Source organism: Quercus lobata, chromosome 10 (assembly GCF_001633185.2).
Source record: "Quercus lobata isolate SW786 chromosome 10, ValleyOak3.0 Primary Assembly, whole genome shotgun sequence".
In the NCBI taxonomy this organism is placed as follows: Eukaryota; Viridiplantae; Streptophyta; class Magnoliopsida; order Fagales; family Fagaceae; genus Quercus; species Quercus lobata.
Window position 1 is genome coordinate 22369708 of NC_044913.1, and position 22982 is coordinate 22392689.

A 22982-nucleotide genomic window follows, 5' to 3' on the forward strand; every position below is an offset into this window, starting at 1 on the left:
CTATTTTAACCATATTTCCCTTTTCTTTCTCAAAGTAAGAATCTTTAGCATTTAACCTAAAATATTAAGACTAAATGTTTATTTATTTATTTTTATATAGAGAAAAAGATTAAATGTTCTAATTGAGTCTAGTGAACATAAAACTTTTAGCTTTTCTTTTCTTTAATAAATTAGACAATTAGAATTCCCTTCTTTAAGAGTCGCTAAAGTAAAGAACTCAAGGAGCTTACAAAAAAATTACATTAAAAAAAAAAAACACTAAAAAAAGCATCACCAGAGTAATATAATTATGGATAATATGCCAAATAAAATCCTCTACCGAAAATAATCAGACTTTCAGAATAAAAGCAATCACATAATGAAAAACAAATTCAGTCTCATCTAACGTTCCTTCTGTAATCACTAAATCAAAACGATGAAAAAGAAGAAGAAAGGAATACTAAGAAATAGCATTGCATTCAAATGAAAAGGACCCCAAAGAATGACACCATAAACAACAGCACACTGATTGGAGAAGAAATGGCAGCCATCTCCACTGCACCACTCTTATGTGATGATTCTGTTGTGGTGTTCCTTTTGGAGGACAGAGGCGGTGCGGTTTCCGGCTCCAAAACTTTGATGATCATCTTCTGTCCCCTCTCGCAGTGTCCAGCAACGCCACTGATGAAATAGAACAAGCCAGGTTTATCCAATTTGAAGACAGTGGCACCGTTATTGGAGAAGAATACAGGATGAGCCGAGTGACATTTATCGTACTCTTCCGCAGTCACCACCAAAACTGAGTCTTTCTTGTACTTGAAATCTGAATTCATATTACAAAGTCTCAAAATGTCATAATTATAATAATTTTTCTTTGTTTCTTTGTCAAGTAATGGTTAAAAATTTTGGTGGGTTACAATTAAGAGTACAGGTTTGAACCTATGATGGTTTCAACATAAATCATTGAGGAGTTTTTTGGACACTAACAAGTCATGCATTATTAGGTTATATTAATGATTCAGTTTACGTTCCTACTTGTTTTAGACACATATTATTGCATGAAGAAGGAAAAATGTTACAAATGCCACACAAAACAAGATTCAAAGAGAAAAGTTGTTTGAAATGTGATACTTACGAACAGTGTCATCGACCTTGAACCTGTTTTGAGAAGCCCACTGATTGTACATCTCATGGTTCCTAGACTTGGGAAGAACCCAGCCACCATCGCCGCCAACTTCGAATTCAGTGGATGTTACAAAGAAGAAATGGTTGAAAGAGGAACAAAGAATCATGAGAAGAAATGCTTTGCAGGAGAGAATGAAGAGAGAAGCCATTTTTGGGAGCTCTAGCTAGCTAAGGGAGGAAAATTGATAGTGCAAGTTTTTAAGCGACTTTGGATAATACTGACCAGTTGGACTTAAAAAGAGTGTTAAATTTGAAGTTTGTTAGTGAAGCAGAGAGGGAGGATTATGAGGAGTGAGAAGTGGAGGTGGTGGTGAGATTGTTGGAGCATGGAGATAAGATTGGCGTTAAGCAAGGGCAGGGCTATCTTTGACTTGGTACACCATTAACAACTGCCTTAGTTTTCAGAGAGCTGATTCTGTTGAGTAAAATCAGCAACATGTAGACTGTAGAGTCTTCAGTCAGGGTAGTGTTATCGGGATATGGAAGTCAACTAATGTCATCAAGCTTCGTGGTAAAGAGTAGTGCTACATTTTTACTATTCTTTTATAACAAATTATAGAAATTATAGGTGGTAGTTTGTTATTGATTCTAATTTGAATTCACAATTTAAATTACTTTTTTACCCACCTATAATAACTAATAACAGCCTACTACTTAAGTTTTGTTGTGAAAGTATTGTGAAAATATTGTGAATATAGCATTTTCCTTGTGTAAATGGATGGTTGAATCTTATTTTCATTATTATCAGCATTTTCATCTTAATAGTGTATTTTATTTTTTTATTTTTATTTTTTTCAATTTTAAATAAGGTTTAAGAATAGATTCAAGGGGGCCAAAAGAGGCCAGGGGAATCGGCCCATCTTACATTCTCACAAAAGGCCCAAAGTGAAATGAATGAGATGGGTTGGAGTCTCTAAGTTGAACAAAGAAGCCCAACGGGCCATGTTGTGGGTCAGGCCATCAGATGACTTGGGACAAAAAAGAAAAGTAACACTTGGGAAGTGAGAAAATAGATTAGAGCACCCATAGTATGTGGGATATGTGCCAAATGCTAAATATTTGGCACATATCCCACACCAAACACAAAAAATAGTTCCCTAGCAGATGTTGCATATGTTGCATCTATTTGGCACATATACCATTTTGTGTCCGTACCATTGCAAATTTGTAATGGTACGGACAAATGTGGTAAACCAAAATAATGTATTTTAATGTGTAGTAAATATTATTTTAATGTATAGAATTGAATTATAAAACATCTGATAAATGAGATGTTGTAAAATGATGTGGTAAAATAATAAAGTAGGCATTTGATGTGGCAAAATGACATAATTTTTGCACCAACTACTACGGATGCTCTTACAGATATCCAACATAAATTGTTTAATTTCCTAGAGAAGTACTCTAGTCCTGGGATGTTGATGGAATCAACTGTTTGAGTTGTTTGCAACCTTTCAAAAAGAGACAATCCTAAGAAGAGTTGTGTCTCTCTCAAGATTTACAACCCTACCCAAACAATGCAACCATATTATTATGAAACAAATCATCTTTTTTTTATAGGCGGAATAATATATACAAGAGTTTACCATGTTATGATAATATGATGTGATCATCTTTACTTACAAATAGGGAGCGAAATTGTTAAAATATATGGCAATTTTTTATTAGAGAATTTTAAGCCCCTTAAAATTTTTGTTTTCCTTTCCTACACAATGTCAGATATACACTTCATACAAAAGGTTTTACAAGTTATATATCACTTTCTTATTTACCAATTATTACTCACTACATCCACAATTTGTAATAAAATTTATAAAAAATTTATAACTAATATTTTCCTACAATAAAAGTTTTTTTTATTGTTTAAGAGTTAAGTCATAATATATATTATGACTTAACTCTTAAACAATAAAAAAAACTTTTAACAAAAGAGATTGTATAGGATATGGAAACGGCTTTAGCCCATATGATATATAGTCATGTATTTTTTTGATCTAGATTAATTAATTACTACGAGATTCATACATAATTGTAGTTGTTGCATGGTCTTTGGGGCTACATTTGTCAATTTAAAACCTATTCTGTTATTCAAAAGTCAAGAAGACACACTACAATTAGACCTAGCTACATCAAAGAAAGTACAAATATGATTTCATGCACAATAAAAGCTAGCTAACCAAAACCCATTACTCCCACAGCTTGAGCCTCCCAAAGAAGCTGCAAAATGGGAATTTTGATTCCAGTTCCCCTCCATTACTCATCTTGGAAATAGTTTGAAACTCTCTCAAGGATTTTAGTCTCTTTCTTGCTTACATGGTTTTACCCCATAAGGTACGTTGCTTGTTGACAACATTAATTCAGTCTGGTAACATATATTCGGATTGTTCCAAGCTCCAAAGCGCTTTCCCATTTTCCTATAAAACCCTTCCGAGAATTCAAGTTTCCCTGCCAAATCGTTTCCATAAAGGTAAAGAGCACTAATACAAGGCAGAGATGCCAGCCTTGGAGACAGACTTCCCGAGAGATTGTTGTTGTTAAGCCCCAAAAATCTCAGCCTTTTCAATTCTGTCATGGACTCTGGAATGTTCCCTGTCAAACCCATGTTAGAAAGATCTAAAAATTCCAAGTTTTGTAGATTTTGCCACTGGATTCCATTGAGATTACCCCCTAGCAAGGGGTTGTTGGACATCACCATCTCTTTTAAGGAAACCATTTCTTGAAGTGACTGAACTAAACCACCAGAAAAGTTGTTTCTCCCAAGGTCCATTAGTGTGAGATTCTTTAGGTTTCCAATTGCACTTGGCAGCTCTTTCTCCAACATATTGTTGCTTAAGTCCAGCTTTAGGAGTGAAGTCAAATTTCCCAAAGTCCAAGGCAATGATCCGGATAGCTTATTCATGCTTAAGTCAAGTATTAAGAGCTCCTTCAAGCCTCCAAAACTTGCTGGAATCTGACCAAATAACTGGTTTTCACCAAGGACTAGTCTTCTCAATTTCACTAAACTGCCCATTTCCTGTGGTAATTCACCTGTCAATCCATTTTCTAGTAGCACTAGAGATTCGAGGTTTTTAAGGTAACCAAAACTGGTTGGAATTGTTCCAATGAGACCTGGGTTTGATCGAAACTCTAAGGATTCTAAGCTTTCTGTGAAGTTTTCCCAGTTTGAAGTGGGGATTCTTACTGGTTTTTGGTGTGGTGAAAAGAAGCAATTGAAGAATGAGAGTTTTCTGAGGTGCTTGAGCATGAATAAGTGATGAGTGAATTCTGCACTTCTAGTACATTGGAGAGAGTTGTCATAAACTGGTCCAATGTTCAGTGCACTGACATACCAAAATCCATTATAAAGATCACAAGACACTCCCTGCAAAAGGTTATCCAAACCCAAATTTCAGAGAAGGAATATGTAGTAATAGTTCAAACGACAAAATTAAAAACAAACGTTGAAATTTCATTTGCATAAATGAGCTAGCACACCAATATATGATTTGATATATAGAATGTAATGATAGGTGACCAATCAAATGCATCAATTACACCAACATTATTTGATACATACCGAAAATAATATCATAGAATATTTGGAGAAAAGGTAGTAATCATTTGTGTAATGACAAAAGGTGAACAATGGATTTTTCTAAATATAGTAAAAATCCAGCCGATTGAAGTGATACAAATCCGGAAAGAAGTAAAAAATAGTATATTTTCCATAGGTAGATTTTGTATTTTTCGAAGGCACCGTACTCATCCTATTTCATAGTTGAATGATCCTTTTTGTCCAATAAATAAATAAATAAATAAGAGAAAGAAAACTAAAAGAAAGCATAATCCAAGAATTTGTTTTGCTAAGGCTTCATACATGCTACAAGATAAGGCTTTCATACATATCAGAATAATTTTCTACTGGACACTGCTCATCTGAGCTTAAATTGTAATGAAATGAACTGGATGAGGTCCCTTCTTAGCAATAGCATGTAACTTTTATTTTCTAAAATTTTGCCAAGATTATGGTTGTGAATGTCCTTCATTTTGTTGCCAGCATGAAAATGTAAAACTTGAAATTAGTTGTAGAATGATTTTAACATCATTATGTTCGAATAATATCTATCATGACTGTTCCTTTGGAGAGAGAGAGAGAGTTAATATGTTTGGGATTAATTTTGCACCTGTATTGGCGTCCACCCACAAGGGTCTGGATAGAGATCTGAGCCATTCCAAGACTTCCCCACAAACCCTTGAATAGCAGCATAGAGGGCTTCTTGCTCATTTTTCTCCATGGGACCTATTGAAGTGTCTTCCTGGCCTTTACAGAAAACAAAAAAGCCAACTAGAAGAACCATAAATGTCAAAATGGAATTATTCATGGCCATTCCAAGATAGATGAATAAGAAGTGGAAAAGAAAAATGACTAAATTATAAGCTGGTCAAGAAGTCTTCTTAGGTGCAACACCATAAAAAGAAAGAACTCGGGGCAGTGTTAGAATCAGGGAAAGTAAGGAAAAGAAGGACCGAGACACTGAAAGAAAACATCAAGGGCTTGGAGGGAAACCTTTCTCCAATATAATGCTAATTACTAGTACTATACTCAACAAAGTAGTTAGTAGAGCACAAGCTAAGAAGCCATAAAATAAACATAGTATAAGAAACTATTCTTGAGGCTGGAGAAAAAGAAATAATTAAGAGCAGTTACAATATTAAGGCCAGACTGTAGGATGAAAGAAGCTGAAGTTGGGAAAGCTCTTAAATGAGATTTCTTAAAACCATAGCCATCTACTCTCTATAGTGGAGAGTGGTCTCTTGTGAGCTTGCATGTTCCTTTTTTTTGGTGAAGGATTATCTAAAGGGTATAATCGTGGCTAAAAGTATTAAATAAAGAATTACAAATCATATCTACAATTAAATGAGTAAAATTTAGTTACAGTTTCATATTGTGGTAACTTAAAACTTTCAATTAAATTTAAGAAAAATAATCTAACTTTTGCTCTAATTACAAAAGAGTTTTTATTTTTTATTTTTAAATCAAGATTATCTAAAATTTTTAGGAAACTCTACCGTATGGAGTAACTCTTTTAATATAGATCTTATACTTTAAAATAAATGGTTCTGATTACACAAATCTTGATCCTTTTCTTTTTAACACTAAAGTGGTCTCATAAATAATCCTATGATATATATAAGGTGTCTCAATTTTGCAATGGAAGAACTTTAGGGAACATCATTAAATAAATTGCAAACACATGAACTTATTAGTATTTCTTTCTTAGAAATGGCAGTAATTAAGTATATTAAGGATAACTAAGCTGAGTTTTTACTTCCATTTTTTTAATATATAATTCAACAGTTGACGAAATTTAGAGCTTAGTTATCAAAGACATAGAATGTATTAACATTGAGCTATAAGATCCTTAGTTTTATTTTACTTTTTTGAAACTACAGAATGATGACTTTACAAATAGTGAAAAGTTAATAGATATTTTATGAGCATTAGTTTAAGAAATAACTATAAAATCTTTTTATGGAAAAAGAAAAACATTTTTTTGATGACATTTTATATTTATCATAAAAGTAATGTTAAAACCTTTTAAAAATAGTTCAATAACAAATGATCTGGCTTAAAGACACCCGTTAACCAAATTCTAAACTTAAATTGAGCAGAGTTATTCGCAATTACTAATTATAAATAGTAAACCATCAACGTGATCTATATGTATACTATTGCGCTGAAGAAACTGTGAAAACGGCCAATAAAGCAAACTGTGGTAGATGAATATACTAGATTGTTAGGTTAACAAATTTCTGTAAAGCAATAAACTAGCCAGTAAGACATTGTTATCTCTAATTAAAGTCGGCCGACGAAAAGTGCATGGTAGTTGGGCGTTAGTTATTAAGGTTTTTGAGATTTGGAGTGAGAGGATTATTGGAACTAGGGTTTGTAGGGGACCATCTTTAAGGCAAGCCTAAGCATGCACGTTGAAGTAGAGCCTGCACAGACAAATTAAAACCTAGACTTACTGTAATTTTCTGTTGTTTGTTTTTGTCATCACAGAGAGATCAGCTTTTAAGGAGCTAGCATGGTGGACAATTCAATTATTTCCTATAATATATAGCTTCTCAAAAAAACACATTATCTCCTATAACATCATTCCTCATTTGTCAGTACCAACTTTATTCAGCGGCTAGTTTTAGGTGACTTAATTGGGTTCTTAATTTCTTCTCTCTCCATCTTTTATGGGCATGGATATAACTATAGAAGTCAGTAGAGTATTGCTGTATATTAGGGATTCAATAATGCTATTCTTGATGATGGGCTTTACATTAATAATCTTACGTGCAATTGGTGCAATCTATCTTTAGATAGCTACAGTAGAGATGGGCCTAGTCCCATTGAAACAATGAAACATTAAAGCAAAAACTTACCGTTAAAAGGATAACCTAGCTATGCTCAATGTTAGCACAAAGCTACAATCAAAGGATAACCTCTACTAAATGTTAAGAGAAAATAATAGGATAGAAATTTTCACCTAACTATTTGAATTTGAAAGAAAGTTCTTCCAAGTTCCAACCCACTAAATGACAAGTTAAATAAGTGTATATATATATATATATATATATATGTATTTTTAGTTATGTGACCTATTTAATAATTGTTTGACTTTTTAAAATTAATTATTTAATAAATCATATGATTCAACCAATGTAAAAGATTTCACGAACCATCATATTGGATGAAATTCCTCACCTGCATATACAAAACTTTATTCAAAGTTATGTAGTAAAGCATCTTGTCTTGAACCAATTGATTGGAGAAATCATGTTCATATAAATTTACCTTATTTAAACTGATTGAAGGGGTAAAAATTGGGATGACGGACCTTCACCATGATGGGCTTGACGGATCTTAGCCCATGGGCCGAGAATGGGTAAGCCCAGGGCATAGCTGGAACCCTAATTTAAAATACTTGTTACACACGCTTGACTACGGGAGAATCCCAAAGGAAATTGGAATCCTAGTGCAATGAGAACTTCGAAAGATATGCGCGTTAATAAAAAACCCTCTCTACAAGGAAATGTCTTGTCCATCACGTTTGGGATTGCTCAAGAGGATTCCTATAAGGAAAAAACTTCTACATCAAGGAAGAGAGGCCAACCTTCTACAACTATAAAAGCCCCAATACCCTTACAAATTAAGGTACGCATAATTTACTCATCTCTAGCACTTTAGAGTTGAGAATAGTTCTAACTTGACATTCGGAGGGTATTTGACTGGCACCACACCGGTGCCCTCTGTTAGATCATTTCTTTCTTCTTGCAGGTCGCTATTTCAAGCGTGCGAGGATTGTGTAGCTCACTGGTGATTTTACGGCATCATCAGTTGACGCCATCTGTGGGGAAATCGAAGAGTTTAGCCAAACTATCGTTTCCCGAACGTAAGAGTTGCATGGTACTCACTTGCTCGATGGCTGCCACCAACAACGTTCAATGAGACGAGCCGCCAAGATCTACTGCATTAGAGAGGCAGGTCCAGGCTCTCATGGCAGCAGTAGAATGACTCACAAAACAGAACCATGATCTGGAGGAGTAACTACGCCAAAGGGACGCAGGACATAATGTTCAGGAGGAAAACCAAGAAGGAACCAGTGCCGAACGAAGGGACCAAGAGAAGCCAAAGGGCAGCAACGCCCCAAGCAGACCAGAGCGGCAAAACATGAGCCTTCCATCTCTCATGGATTCGGCCCCTCCATCTATTATCGTAGAGATGCAGGCGATGAAGAAGCAGATGGGGGTCATGATGAATGCCCTCAAAGGACAAGTGTCCAATGATTTTGATGACCTAGTAAACAGAACTGACTCACCATTCACTATCTCCGTCAACTCATTCCCCCTGCCATAGAAATTCCGCATGCCCCAAATTGAAAGCTACGACGGGGTCAAGGATCCCCTCGATCATCTAGAGACTTTCAAGACCCTAATGCACCTTCAAGGGATACCAAACGAGATTATGTGTAGGGCATTCCCGACGACGCTGAAGGGCCCTGCGAGGGTTTGGTTCAGTAGATTGACACCGATCTTCATCAGTACTTTCAAGGAGTTAAGTGCCCAGTTCACCTCGCACTTCATTGAGGGACATAGGTACAAAAGGTCCACCGCGTGCTTAATAAGCATCAAGCAGTGAGAAGACGAGACGCTGCGGTCCTACATAACTCGTTTCAACAAGGAGGCCCTTTCAATTGACGAAGCGAACGATAAGATACTCGTAGCTGCATTCACTAACGGGTTGCAGAAGGCTAAGTTTTTGTTTTCTTTATACAAGAATGACCCAAAAACCATGTCGGATGTACTCTACAGAGCTACCAAATACATGAACGTAGAAGATGCATTGCTAGCTCGCGAGGAGAAGCCCAGGAAGAGGGAGAGACATGAGGACACACGATAGGATAGGGGGTGAAAGGTTGTTAGAACCGAAGATCAACGAGATGAAAGGCACCCTAGACCCCCCATTGGAAAGTTCACCAACTTCACCCCATTAACCGCCCCGGTAGATCAAGTCTTGATGCAGATCAAAGATGAAGGAGCACTGACGTTCCCCGGTAAACTAAAGGGAGATCCCAATAAGAGGCCAAGGGACAAGTATTGTCGCTTTCATCGTGACCACGAGTATGACACAACTAACTGCTACGATCTGAAATAGCAGATTGAGGCCCTTATTAGACAAGGGAAGTTACAGAGGTTCGTCAGTAAGGAAAGAATCGATCCGCCCCAGGAATAGGCTCCACGACGGGAGAACGAGCGCCTTAGACCATCTATAGGGGACATAAGAATGATCGTAGGGGGCACAACCGCAGCTGGATCTTCCAAAAAAGCCCACAAAACTTACCTCAGAATGGTCCATAGCATCCAACTTACAGGATCCGTACCTAAGATGCCACGAATAGATAACCCCGTTATCGGATTTTCAAAGGATGATGCTCGGAGGCTTCACCATCCTCATGATGACGCACTTGTAGTCAGCTTACAAATAGGGGATTATAACATGCATCGGGTCCTCGTCGACAACGACAGCTCAGTGGACATCCTATATTACCTGGCATTCCAGCAAATGAGGATTGACAGGGAAGGGTTAACCCTAACGAATGCCCCACTCGTGGGATTTGAGGGAACAAAGGTGTTCCCCTTGGGTGCAATAACATTATCTGTGACGGCAGGTGACTACCCTCAGCAGATCACTAAGGAGGTAACGTTTCTCGTAGTCGACTGCTCGTCCGCCTATAATGCTATTCTCGGATGGCCCACTCTCAATTCCTAGAAGGCGATGACTTCAACATACCACTTGATGATTAAATTCTCGATGGAGTATGGGGTGGGAAAACTGCGAGGAAATCAAATAGCAGCACGAGAATGCTATATTGCCATGTTGGAAATGGAGGATCAACAGCAAACGATGTGTATCGAAGAGCAACAAGCACTAGCAGAGCCAGTTGAAGAGCTGGAAGAGGTGAGACTTGATGACACATGGCCAGAACGGACGACTAAAATTGGCACACTAGCTAGTTGGCCAGTGCGCCAAACGCTCACGACTTTCCTCAAAGATAACTAAGATGTGTTCGCCTGGAGTCATGAACACATGCCAGGAATCGACCCCTCAGTCATGGTCCACAAGTTAAATGTGTCGCCTTCATTCCCTCCAATCCGACAAAAGAAACGAGTCTTCGCCTAGGAGCTGGACAAGGCCATAGCTGAGGAAGTTCGAAAGTTACTAGAGGCAGGTTTCATTCAGAAAGTATATTACCCTGACTGGTTGGCAAACGTCGTCATGGTTAAAAAGGCCAACGGAAACTGGAGGATGTGCGTAGATTTCACGGACCTCAACAAGGCTTGCCCTAAAGACAGCTACCCACTCCCACGGATAGACACCTTGGTAGATTCGACTGTGAGACACCAACTCCTAAGTTTTATGGACGCTTTCTCGGGCTACAACCAAATCAAGATGGACGAATCTGATCAAGAGAAGACCTCCTTCGTTACAAGCCAGGGATTATTTTGCTACAAGGTGATGCCTTTTGGACTCAAAAATGCTGGGGCAACATACCAAAGGCTAATGAACAAGATGTTTGCTCACCAGATTGGCAGAAACGTACAGGTTTATGTTGACGACATGTTGGTAAAAAGTCTGCATGAAGTTGATCACCTAAACGACCTCAGGGAGACATTTGACACACTCCGATCATTCAACATGAAGCTGAATCCAAACAAGTGCATGTTCGGAGTGACGGCCGAGAAATTCTTGGGCTTCATGGTATCCCAAAGAGGAATAGAAGTCAACCCAGAGAAGGTGCAGGCCATAATGGAGTTAGAGCCACCAAGGACGGTTAAGGAGGTCTAAAGTTTAAACGAAAAGATTGCAGCTCTAAACAGGTTCGTCTCAAGAGCGACGAACAGGTGTCTACCCTTCTTCCGCACTCTAAGGAAATCATTCGAGTGGACAGATGAATGCCAGACGGCATTCAACGACTTAAAGGCATATCTCTCATCACCACTGTTGCTCAGTCCATCCATGCCGGGAGAAGAGCTTTACCTATATTTAGCTGTTTCACAAGCTGCTGTAAGCGCAGCTTTGGTATGAGAGGAGGATGGATCCCAGAAACCAGTCTAATTTACTAGCCGAGCACTCCGAAGGGCAGAAGAGAGGTACCCTCAGATGGAGAAGTTGGCTTTCGCGTTGATAATCGCAGCGTGAAGACTTAAGCCATACTTCCAAGCATATACCATCATTGTCTTAATAAAAAAGCCATTGAGAAAAGCCATGAGTAGCCCAGAAGCAGCAGGAAGAATGGCTTTGTGGGTAGTAGAGTTGAGCGAGTTTGACATCCAATACCGCCCATGGACAGTCATAAAAGGGCAGGTAGTAGCTGACTTCATCGCCGAATTCACTCTCGGAGACGGCTAGGTGGCGGAGGAGAAAAGACAGTGGAATATCTATACAGACGAATCTTCGAATAGACGAGCCAGAGGAGCCGGCGTAGTGATCCAAACCCCAGAGGGAGATAAGATCCAATGTATGATCCGACTGGATTTCCCCACAACCAACAACGAGATAGAATATGAAGCCTTGGTGGCAGGGCTAGACCTCGGAAAGGCTACGGGTGCAGAAAACATAGTCGTACACTGCGATTCATAGGTGGTAACGAGTCAGATCAATGGGGACTACGAGTGCAAGAATGATAGAATGAAGAGGTATCTAGAAGAAGTAAAATACCGAATAGGTGACCTCGAGGTCAAATTTGTTCAAATCCCAAGGGAAGAAAATGAATGTGTCGACCATCTAGCAAAAGCTGCATCAGCCGAGTTTATGCTTGTCCCCGAACAGGTATTATCATTTGTTCAACTTTCTTCACTTATCGATGACGGAATGAGTATGCAGGAAGTAGACTCTAAATGCAATTGGACTACGCCATTGATATCCTACCTAAAACCGGCGTGTTACCGGACGAGAAAGGCATTGTAAGAAAGTTGAAGGTTCAGGCATCATGGTTTGTGCTGATGAAAGACGTCTTATATAAAAGAGGTTTCTCTCGACCGTACCTGAGGTGTTTAGGCTACGAGGAAGCAAATTACGTAATGAGAGAAGTACACAAGGGTATCTGCTGAAAACACTCAGGCGCGCGATCATTAGTACACAAATTGATCCGAGTAGGATACTACTGGCCTACAATGCTGAAGGACACGCAAGCTTATGTCAAGTCCTGTGACAAGTGCCAGAGGTTCAGCAATTTCATCAGACAACCGTCCGAAGAACTGACCCCTATGATGACACCTTGGCCGTTCGCATAATGGGGACTTGATATCATGAGCCTATTCCCGACGGCGATTTGGCAGCTAAAATTCCTGGTAGTTGGCATAGACTATTTTACTAAGTGGGTAGAAGCGGAAGCCTTAGCCACCATCACGGAGAAGAACATCCAAAGTTTTGTCTGGAGGAATATCATATGCAGGTATGGGATACCCAGAGTATTGGTCTCTGACAACGGTAAGCAATTCGACAACAGCGCGTTCAGAGACTTCTGCTCGGAGTTAGAGATCAAGAATCACTACTCGTTACCCGCACACTTGCAGGCAAACGGGTAAGTTGAAGTCATGAACCGGTCCTTACTCAAGATAATCAAGACTCGGCTCGAGGGGGCAAAGGGTATCTGGCTGGACGAAATACTGAGCGTCCTATGGGCATACCAGACCACGACAAGAACACCCACTGGAGAGACACCATTTCGACTTGCATATGGAATTGAAGCTGTCATTCCCGCAGAAGTGGGGCTCACGAGCTACCGGGTGGAGAGCTACGACGAAGATAAGAACGAAGAGGCCATGCGCCTCCAGCTCGACCTAGTGGACGAAGTCAGAGCAGTAGTAGAGCAAAGGTTGGCGCGTTATCAGAATCTCATGGCAAAACAATACAACACCAAAGTGAGGCATAGGGACTTTCAGGTCGGTGATCTTGTACTACGGAAAGTAATGGGTGCCGTTAGAGATCCTTTGCAAGGAAAGCTCAGCCCTAACTGGGAAGGACCCTACAGGATTGCGTCATGGCAAAGGAAGGACACCTACCACCTCGAGATGATGGACGGACAAAAACTGCAGCACCCATGGAACACGGAGCATCTACGGAAATACTACCAGTAGAGATAATATGAAAAACAGCGATGATCCCCAATTTCCCAGTTTATTTAATTTTAGCTACAATTACTAGTTTTCCTTTAATAATTTTTGCTACAATGTTTTGTGCCTTTTTAAGCCCAAGAGGGCAGGTACTTTTCCTACAAATGCATTTTCTTTTTAAATGAGGAATTATTCAGACACAACCGTGTTTTTCTACTTAAAATCTAAAAAAAAAAGGACGGATAACCGTGGGTTGCAGATGACTACCAAAGTTCGCAAAGTGGATGGATCACCCACAGGGTGAGAATATTTACAAAGTCCACAAAGTGGACAGATCACCCACAAGGTGAGTATTTACAAAGCCCACAAAGTGGACGGATCACCCATATGGTGAGAATATTATGGTGAGAATATTTACAAAGTCCACAAAGTGGACGGATCACCCACATGGTGAGAATATTTACAAAGTCCACAAACTGGACGGGTCACGCATAAGGTGGAAATATTTGTAGTCCACAAATTGGACGGATCATGCATAGGGTGGAAATATTTGTAGTCCACAAAGTAGACGGACCACCCATAAGGCGGATATAATTGCCAAGTTCACAAAATGGACGGGTCACGAATAGGTTAAATTTATTACTAAACCCAAAAAATGGACGTATAAAAAAAAACCCATAAACTACGATGGGTAGTCCCGGGCGAGTGACGACTAGCCCATAAAGCGGACGAGTAACAACTAGTTCTAAATGGACGGATACAAGCCCGTCAACTTCACGGATCACCCCACTAGGTGAAAATTTCAAAATCCGCAATGAAAGACGGGATAAACTACAAGGACAGTTCGTCCAAAAATTAAAACTATACAAGTCCATAAAGATGGCCAATTCTCCAAACAACTTAAGAGGACGGATATTTATGCAACTTTCAAATGATAAAGATTGATAAAGCAGGCATAAAAATTGTGAAATAAAACATTGACGGATAAAACCCTCAGAGGGTAATTGTTTAATATACAAAATGAAGGACAGATTGTTCTCAAAAAAAAAAAAAAAAGATAAAAAAGAAAAAAAGACAATATACTTTTTAGGATCGGCATCTTGGGCATTCTTTGCTGGAGCTGACTCTCTGTCGCCTTGAGCCGCCTCCTCTGCAAATAGGTCGTTTGTGTTCTCTGAGGCGACGGGCAAAGCAGACGTCTGGCCTTGATCTTCAACAACTATCATGGACACATTCAGTTCAGGGTAGGCTTTCTTAACTTGACGGAGGGCGTCATCGAAACCTTGCAGGAATGAGTCCCTCAGCTCGGTCAATAAAGCGTCGGAGTCACAGTATTGACGAACCGCTACCTCCTTAGCCTGACGGAGCTTTTCCTTCAGGTCTTGGATCTCATTTTCTTTGACCTCCAAGGCCTTCCCCGCCTCATCCGTCTTCTACTTAAGCTCTTTCCTAACTTGCTCAGAAAGCTCAAACTTCTTCCCTATAGTGGACTTCCACTTGTTGAGTTGATCCAGCTCGTCCTTCGTCTGCTCTGACTTTGCTCGCACACGTTCCAGGGCCGCTTCACGGTTAAGGCACTGATCCATTAGACCCTTCATCATGACAAGGGACTGGAACAAACAAGTTAAGGGTGTTAGACAAAAACTAAGTGTAGTGGACAGGCAAAAATCGATGGACAAAAATTACCTGTGCAACAGCAAAGAGGCCCGTCTCCCTCATTGCCTCCATCGAGTGATTGCCCAAATCCTCATAGTCCTCCGACGAAATGATAGATGAAAGCTTCTCTAGGGCATACTTGGAGTCGTCACGAAGGAGAGGAGGAGGCTTCTCTTGGCTTGTAGACGGGGCCTTCATTAAACCTTTGCCTGACCCATGCTTTACGGGGGTGACGGTTTTCACACCCTCAGCCATCAAACCTACGACGGGTTCCAAAGAGACCTTCTGCTACTTAAGTGGACGATCAGATTTGGATGGAGGCTTTCTTTTTATCGACAAAGCCGTCCCCTTAGGAACCACCTTGTCAGACTCTTTTCTTTTAGCAGCCTATGATTTTATCAGCACCCTCCTCTTAGCATTGTCCATCTCTGCAAAGAAGGACGGGTAAAGTTATTAACTGAGTTGAAGCCATTTATGCAAAATAAAGGTTAACAGACTTACATCTGTGAATTCTTTCGTTATATCTGACGGCTTCAGGAGTGGGTTCGGGACCGTCACAATACCAGTGGATGGTGTTTGGATTTACCAATTTCGCCCAAGTCCTTTCCTCCGGCTTGGTCTTTTAAAAAATCTTCTCAAGGAAACCAAACTCCTCGACACTAACTTGAGGACGCCGTCTACCTAGAAAAACGGACTGTCAAAAGGGAAGTCATAATAACTGAGCAAATATAAAAGAGTTTACATATTAGGACGGATGCATACGAGATGGATCTAACACTCCCCAGGTTGTGTTGACGGGCATATATTCCGTCTCCCCTAGACGACCCATCCACCCGTCACCCTCTAGGAAGAAGTAACGACTCTTCCAGTCTCTATTTGAGTTGGGTGTTTCAAAAATGACCTTCAACAATGGACTCCTACTGGCAAAACTGTACATTCCCGTTGACTTACCAATTTCATCTGGACGGTAGCAATGAAGAAATTCACGCACCGTCAGCCTCCTGGCATCGTTTGTCATAGCACCATAAAGAATCTCCATTGCTATGAAGACCCTCCAGGCATTCGGGGAAATTTGGGTGATGGACAGACCCAAATACTTTAGAAGTTCTCTATGCAGGGTACTTAAAGGAAACCTAAGTCCCGCTTTCAGTATCTGTTTGTACACTCCAACAACGTCTACCCGCTCGTAATAACATTTCTCTGATACGTAGGGTAGACGGATTGAAATGTAGTCTGGAATTTGAAAAATGGCCCTAAATGTGCTGAAGTGTTTCTCCTTGATGACGGATGTGAATTTATGCACCGTCCACTCTGGTAGCATGATGAACTCCCTAAGTCCATCAGCACCAATGATGGATCTCAATGATTGATCCTCGCCGTCATCAGAAATATCCTCTAGCTCAGCCATCTCCATATCCTCATTTGTTGAGGATGAGGAAGAGGCGGACGGACTCCTCTCTTCGCCCGGACTTTCTTGGTCTTTATGACCAGACGAGTATACTTCCTCGTAATCCGCCTCGTCACGAACTACTGACTGATTACTTGACGCACTAGACATTGCCTACAAGTGACGACAAAACCTAAGACTGACGGATTTAGGAGTGTTGACGGGTGTGTATGAAAGTCTAACAAAATGAAAAGCACAAATGAAAGACTTGTAAAAATGATAATAATACTCACCAAGTCTAAGTAACTAAAGGTCGACAGTTGTATAGATGACGGGTACAGATATTCGACGGAAAGCTCTCTGACAAGGTTGACGATGGTGTTCTGACAATATGTTTTAGCTGAAAAATGGAGAAATGAGGGAGGAGAAGTATAATATATGAGAAATGCACGGAAGACGAAGTGACGCTTCGATCCGAGACAAAATCCAATCAAAACGTGACACGTGTTGTACCTCATAAATGCTTAAGAATCTGTCAACAAATGATCGCAGTTCTTGTCGTCCTCATGGAAAACCGTCTACTCCAAGAACCCTTAACCGTCAAAGAACTTTCAATCGTTGAAGAGCCCTAAACCGTCAAACCCAAAGAATATTGAATATTGGACCGTCACCCTATTAGTCCGTCCACCCAAGCATGACGGACCATAGGGTGAAGGGGGCAGCTGAAGGGGTAAAAATTCGGATGACAGACCTTCACCATGATGGGCTTGACGGATCTTAGCCCATGGGCCGAGAATGGGTAAGCCCAGGGCATAGCAGGAACCCTAATTTAAAATACTTGTTACACACGCTTGACTGCGGGAGTATCCCAAAGGAAATCGGAATCCTAGTGCAAGGAGAACTCCGAAAGATACGTGTGTTAATAAAAAACCCTTTCTACAAGGAAATGTCTTGTCTATCACGTTTGAGATTGTTCAAGAGGATTCCTATAAGGAAAAGACTTATACATCAAGGAAGAGAGGCCAACCTTCTACTACTATAAAAGCCCCAATACCCTCACAAATCAAGATACACATAATTTACCTCTCTTTAGCACTCTAGAGTTGAGAATAGTTCTAACTTGACATTCGGAGGGTATTTGGCCAGCACCACATCAGTGCCCTCTGTTAGATCACTTCTTTCTTCTTGCAAGTCGCTATTTCAAGCGTGTGAGGATCGTGTAGCTCACTGGTAATTTTACGGCATCATCACTGATAATTTAGTAATTTCATGTGATATATTCAGATAGAGTAATGATAGTTACACTCTTTATTACATACTTATTGTACACATGCTACTACGACTAATATGGTGCTTTAAAAACAGGATTCAAAAACCAGTATGTACGGATGTAAAAGGAACTAGGAAAAATCTAATAAGACTTTTCAGCTTCAAGAAAGTAAAATTCGACTCTCAAAAAAAAAAAAAGAAAGTAAAATTCTTTACACATGTTAATCAATGAAATGTAAACTGAACTCAGTTGAGATTGAGGACACGCAAAATATGGTAAAATCAAAAATGTTCTATTTGCTGTAGGCATTGCTATCCATGCCTTTATATATATTTTCGTCTTTCCTTTTGTTCCGATCAAAAAATTTAAATATATATAAACACTAGAACCAAACTTAATATAACTTAAAATACACTCAAATCAAATGATAACCCAACTTCAACCTTAAAAATTCCGTGCAATGGATGATCGAAATCCTAAACAGATTTATTGTTTCAAACCTTTTCCAACTACTTCAGTAACTTCAGCCGATAAACAAGGTTACTGAAACATTATTAATTCCAGAGAAGCTAGAAAACTTAACGAGCATATGAGGTTACAAGAGGAGCACAATGTGTATTGAGTGTTGTGCCATGATGGGTAAAGAGAGCAATTAACTAGAATTGGACCACCCTAAAATGAAGTCTATATATATACATAGATAGCGTCCCACCCTAGCTAGTAAATAGTCCCTGCAGGCCTACTTACTTGGAAGGTCATTTTCTACTTTCTTCATCTTCCTTTGCCCGAGAATCTGCAATCTCTCTCTCTCTCTCTCTCTCTCTCTCTCTGGGCACTTATGGGTACGGCTCAACAACATTTGGTTTAGTTTACGTGGAAGAAAACATGTGGCTTGAGATAAGTGATTGGGTGTTAATTAATGGCAAGCCCAACTTAAATGACCATTTGGTTTGGATGATCAACTCCTTAGCCCAGTTATTAGATGGAGAAAACTCGGCCGTGTCATGAGTGATTCAATATCGATGGCAAGCCCAGCCCGATTGTACGCTTGGTTTGGATGACTTTTTTGCTTTCCCTCCTTTTGATGAGTGAAAAGTGTGAAACCATTAACTTTTATTTCACGAGGAGTGATTTCAAAGCAGTACTAGCTAGCTCTGCCTTAGAGAAATGGACTAGGGCTTTCCCCTCCTGATTATGTTCTTATTAAGAAGAGCACCAAGAACACAGTCCCATGTTTGGTAGGGCTCAACTTCCAATCTCAAAAAAAAAAAATTATAGTGATTTCAACACCATAATAGGCTAATAGCATGCATGCCACCCCCTAGCCCACACCACATCCTTGTACTTAGTATCGACAGACCGATCCCAAATCTGGAAAAGCTTTTCTTTTTGATATTGATAATTTGATAATTATCAATATAGGCAGTAATAGATTTCAACCTCTTGGTTCTCCTCAATCCTAATAAAGAAGAGTAGTCTATACCACTAAGTTAAAAGACAATTTTTTTTTTTTTTGCTAACCTTACAAGACACTTGAATATGTGTGTATTGTAAATTTGTAAACATACATGACAAGTTTAGGTGGTATTTAATGGACGCATCAGTATTGAGTATGGACAAAATGATTTTTTTCCCAATGCTTCATAATGTTTGGGCCCTTTAGGGTATAAATCCCAAATTTTAAACTTAAGGGGTTAAATTAAAATGGACGTAAACTTTGACCGTGTCACTTACAATTTTTTAGTTAAAAAGAAAAACAAACACGCACTTAATGACACAAATGAGTAAATCAAGAGAACATTCATCACATGCCACCTAAACGACCAAAACCATAAACGACGTGTAGTCAAATAATTGAAAATGAATATGCATTTTAGTTTATTTGTTTACATACAACTTTTTATAACTTTTTTTTTCCTTAGTATAATTGTAATTTTACTACATTAGTAAAATAAGCAAATAAGTTTTCAACAAAAAATTAATCTAAACCACATATATAAACTACTTAAAAAAAGATGCTAAAGAACAAATTAAACCCTCTAATTATGTCCAATTTCAATCCAGTTCTGTAATTTTTGATTTATTCATTTCAATCTTTTAACTTTGATTTTTATTCAATGTAGTCCTTCAATCCATCTTATTAAGTAAGTTGCTATTGGTTTCTTAAAAAAAAAAAGTAAGTTGTCATTGAGAATGCTCCTAAAATGATGTTGTTTTTGAAATTTGAAAAACTAGCAAAAAAATGTTGTTTTCAAGAAATTTAACTACACATTGTAATGAAACAGGATGAAAGGATTAATTAGAACACATAAGAAAGTTTATAGGACTAAAAGAAATAAATCAGAAATCACATGTCTAAATTGAATTTTAGGGATAGTTATATGGTGTAATTTGTAATTTGACAAAGTTTGGCTAAAAACTTGGTTTTAGCCTAAAACTACAATTCTCTCTAATAAAATTAACATGACTACATATTTTGAAAACCTAACTGTTGAATCATGTGTCTTTATGTTCTTAACACATGTCAAATTTCGTGCTAACTGGATGTTATTTACTATATAATCTATAAAACTTATTGTTTATACATAATTTTAAACTACAAAAACTTAAAATATAAACATTTAATAGATGACATAGTTATTAATTTTTGATATTATGAAAATTTTGCAAGTATGGATGATATAAGGAGAACATGTAATCTAATGGTAGACTTGTTTCACATCCAATAAAAAGATATAGATAAAGTTTGGTTACAAACTTGGTTGTAATATAAGATTACAACTCTACTTAATATCTTTTTATTAGATGTGAATTTTAACAATTTCACTATTAAATTCATTTTCTTATATCCTCCACGCTTACTAAATTTCTAGAAAATAAAAAATTAATAGCTACGTTATTAATCAAATGTTTAAATTTCAAGTTTTTGTAGTCTAAAATTATGCATAAAAAGTAAATTTATAAATTAAATAGTAAATAATATTCTATTGACAAGAATTTAACATGTGTGTTATAAATATAAAGAACATTCAATCTAACGGTTGAATTTCAAAATATGTTGCCATGCTAATCTTTTTAGTGAGTAGTACCTTAGGTTACAACTAAGTTTGTAGCCAAAATTTTTCTAAAAGATATTAAGTGGAGTTGTCCTTATACTACAACCAAGTTTGTTGCCAAAATTTTTCTTTTGGAATTTAACGCACTGCAAAAAAAAGAAAAAAAAAAGTCCAATGTCATGCAGCACTTAACAATACGACATGATGTTCAGAAAAAAGAGCGACGACACGCAGTTTTAAAGGGCGTTTTGTAATTGTGCCGTACTGCTCATCCATCCCATTGGAGAAGCTTCGACTTTTGTTTTGAGTTTTTGAGGCATCGAATTCGAAGCTTTTAAGCACACATACACAATACTGAGAGCTTCGTAACATTCCCAAAATTTTTGTTTCCAAGAAAAAAAAAAAAAAAAGTGGTGCAAGAATCAGAGTCTGGGAGAAGAGATTCCATATGGTTATGGAATGCTATTATGTATTTTTGTAAAATATTTTATGATTTTTTATGAATGATTTTATAGTTAATAGAAAATATTTTACAGGTTTGACTATATTTTATATGCAAACAAACATATGAAAATAGGAAAACATTTTCCGAAAAATATTTTACTTCAAAGTTAAGGGTGTGTTTGAATATCGCTTATTTTGCTAAAAACTAAAATACTGTAGTAAAATAATTTTTAAATGTGTGAATAATACTGTGGAACCCATTTTTAATAAAAGTTTCGTTAAAAAAAAAGTTTGTAGGTCCTGTGAACAGTGGCACAAGATCCACTAGAAAAGCAAAAAAGGGCCAGTGCACATTCTAAAAAAAAAAAAAAAAAAAAAGAAGCCAAAACGCAGACGCTGGGTCTGTTTTAGCTGTACCCAAACGGGTACAAAATGAGCGCCTCATATATAAATCATTTAAAAAAAATGCTAAATAACAAATTACATCCTCTAACTATGTTTGAATTCAATTAAGTCTTATAATCCTTCTATTTAGAGTCTGTTTGAAATTCGTTTATTTTCTGAAATTAAAATTTATTTGCTGAAAGTATTATAGATAAAGTTAAAAAGTAGCTGAAATAATACAGTGAGACTCATGAATAGTACCAGAAAGTGCAATGAGACTTGTGGGGCCCGGCTCAGAAATAATGGGCTATTCCAAATTCAGGCCCGTCCGAGGAGCGTCCTGTCCGAAGAGAAACCACGTATGAAGCATTACTCAATCCCATAAACGCCAAGGAAACCTGTCCGAGGAGTAACTCCTCCTCGGACATCACGAAGCCCAGACGAGGAACTCTCCCCAGCCACTTCGGTTCGTCCTCCCAACATATAAAATGAATAAAATCCAAAATATCCTATGGAGAGCTACCACCACATTAATTGCGCCTCAACCACCCTCTTGGCCGCATTAATGAGGAAATGACCCCTGAACAGTACCGCCTTGGCCTTTGCAACTCACATGGGGAGAGATGAAGGCGTCTGATGGGACAGCCACTCAAGTATGTGCTTAGATAGTCAACAAGTGTAGGGTTGAGATGAGAGAAGGGAACTATATAATGTAGTGGAGTCCCTTAAAGAGGGGGACGAAAATTTCGGTATGAGGAACTAAAAGAAATAAACTTATACGGGAGAGATCCATTTTCATGTCTTTATTTTCTGCAACCATATTGCCCATGCATCAGACTGAATAGACACGCTGAGGCCAAGTTCTTTGACCCATCCTCTACAAATATTTATTGTGGGTTGCGCTTTGGGCCAGGACCTGATCAATCGAATTTGGGCCAGGAAAATCGTGCAACTACAATTGGCGCCGTCTGTG

The 22982-nt window shown here is 38.5% G+C and overlaps 1 protein-coding gene across 1 annotated transcript; it reads right to left on the reverse strand.

Moving 5' to 3' along the window:
• Nucleotides 1–259: 259 nt before the first annotated feature.
• LOC115963140 (piriformospora indica-insensitive protein 2-like) lies at nucleotides 260–5866 on the reverse strand. Its single transcript, XM_031082034.1, has 4 exons — nucleotides 5328–5866; nucleotides 3489–4525; nucleotides 1115–1221; nucleotides 260–802 (listed from the first exon to the last, which is right to left on the reverse strand). The coding sequence occupies exons 1-4, from the start codon at nucleotides 5529–5531 to the stop codon at nucleotides 459–461; spliced, it is 1692 nt and encodes a 563-aa protein (XP_030937894.1). The 5' UTR covers nucleotides 5532–5866; the 3' UTR covers nucleotides 260–458.
• Between the last annotated feature and the right edge of the window lie 17116 nt (nucleotides 5867–22982).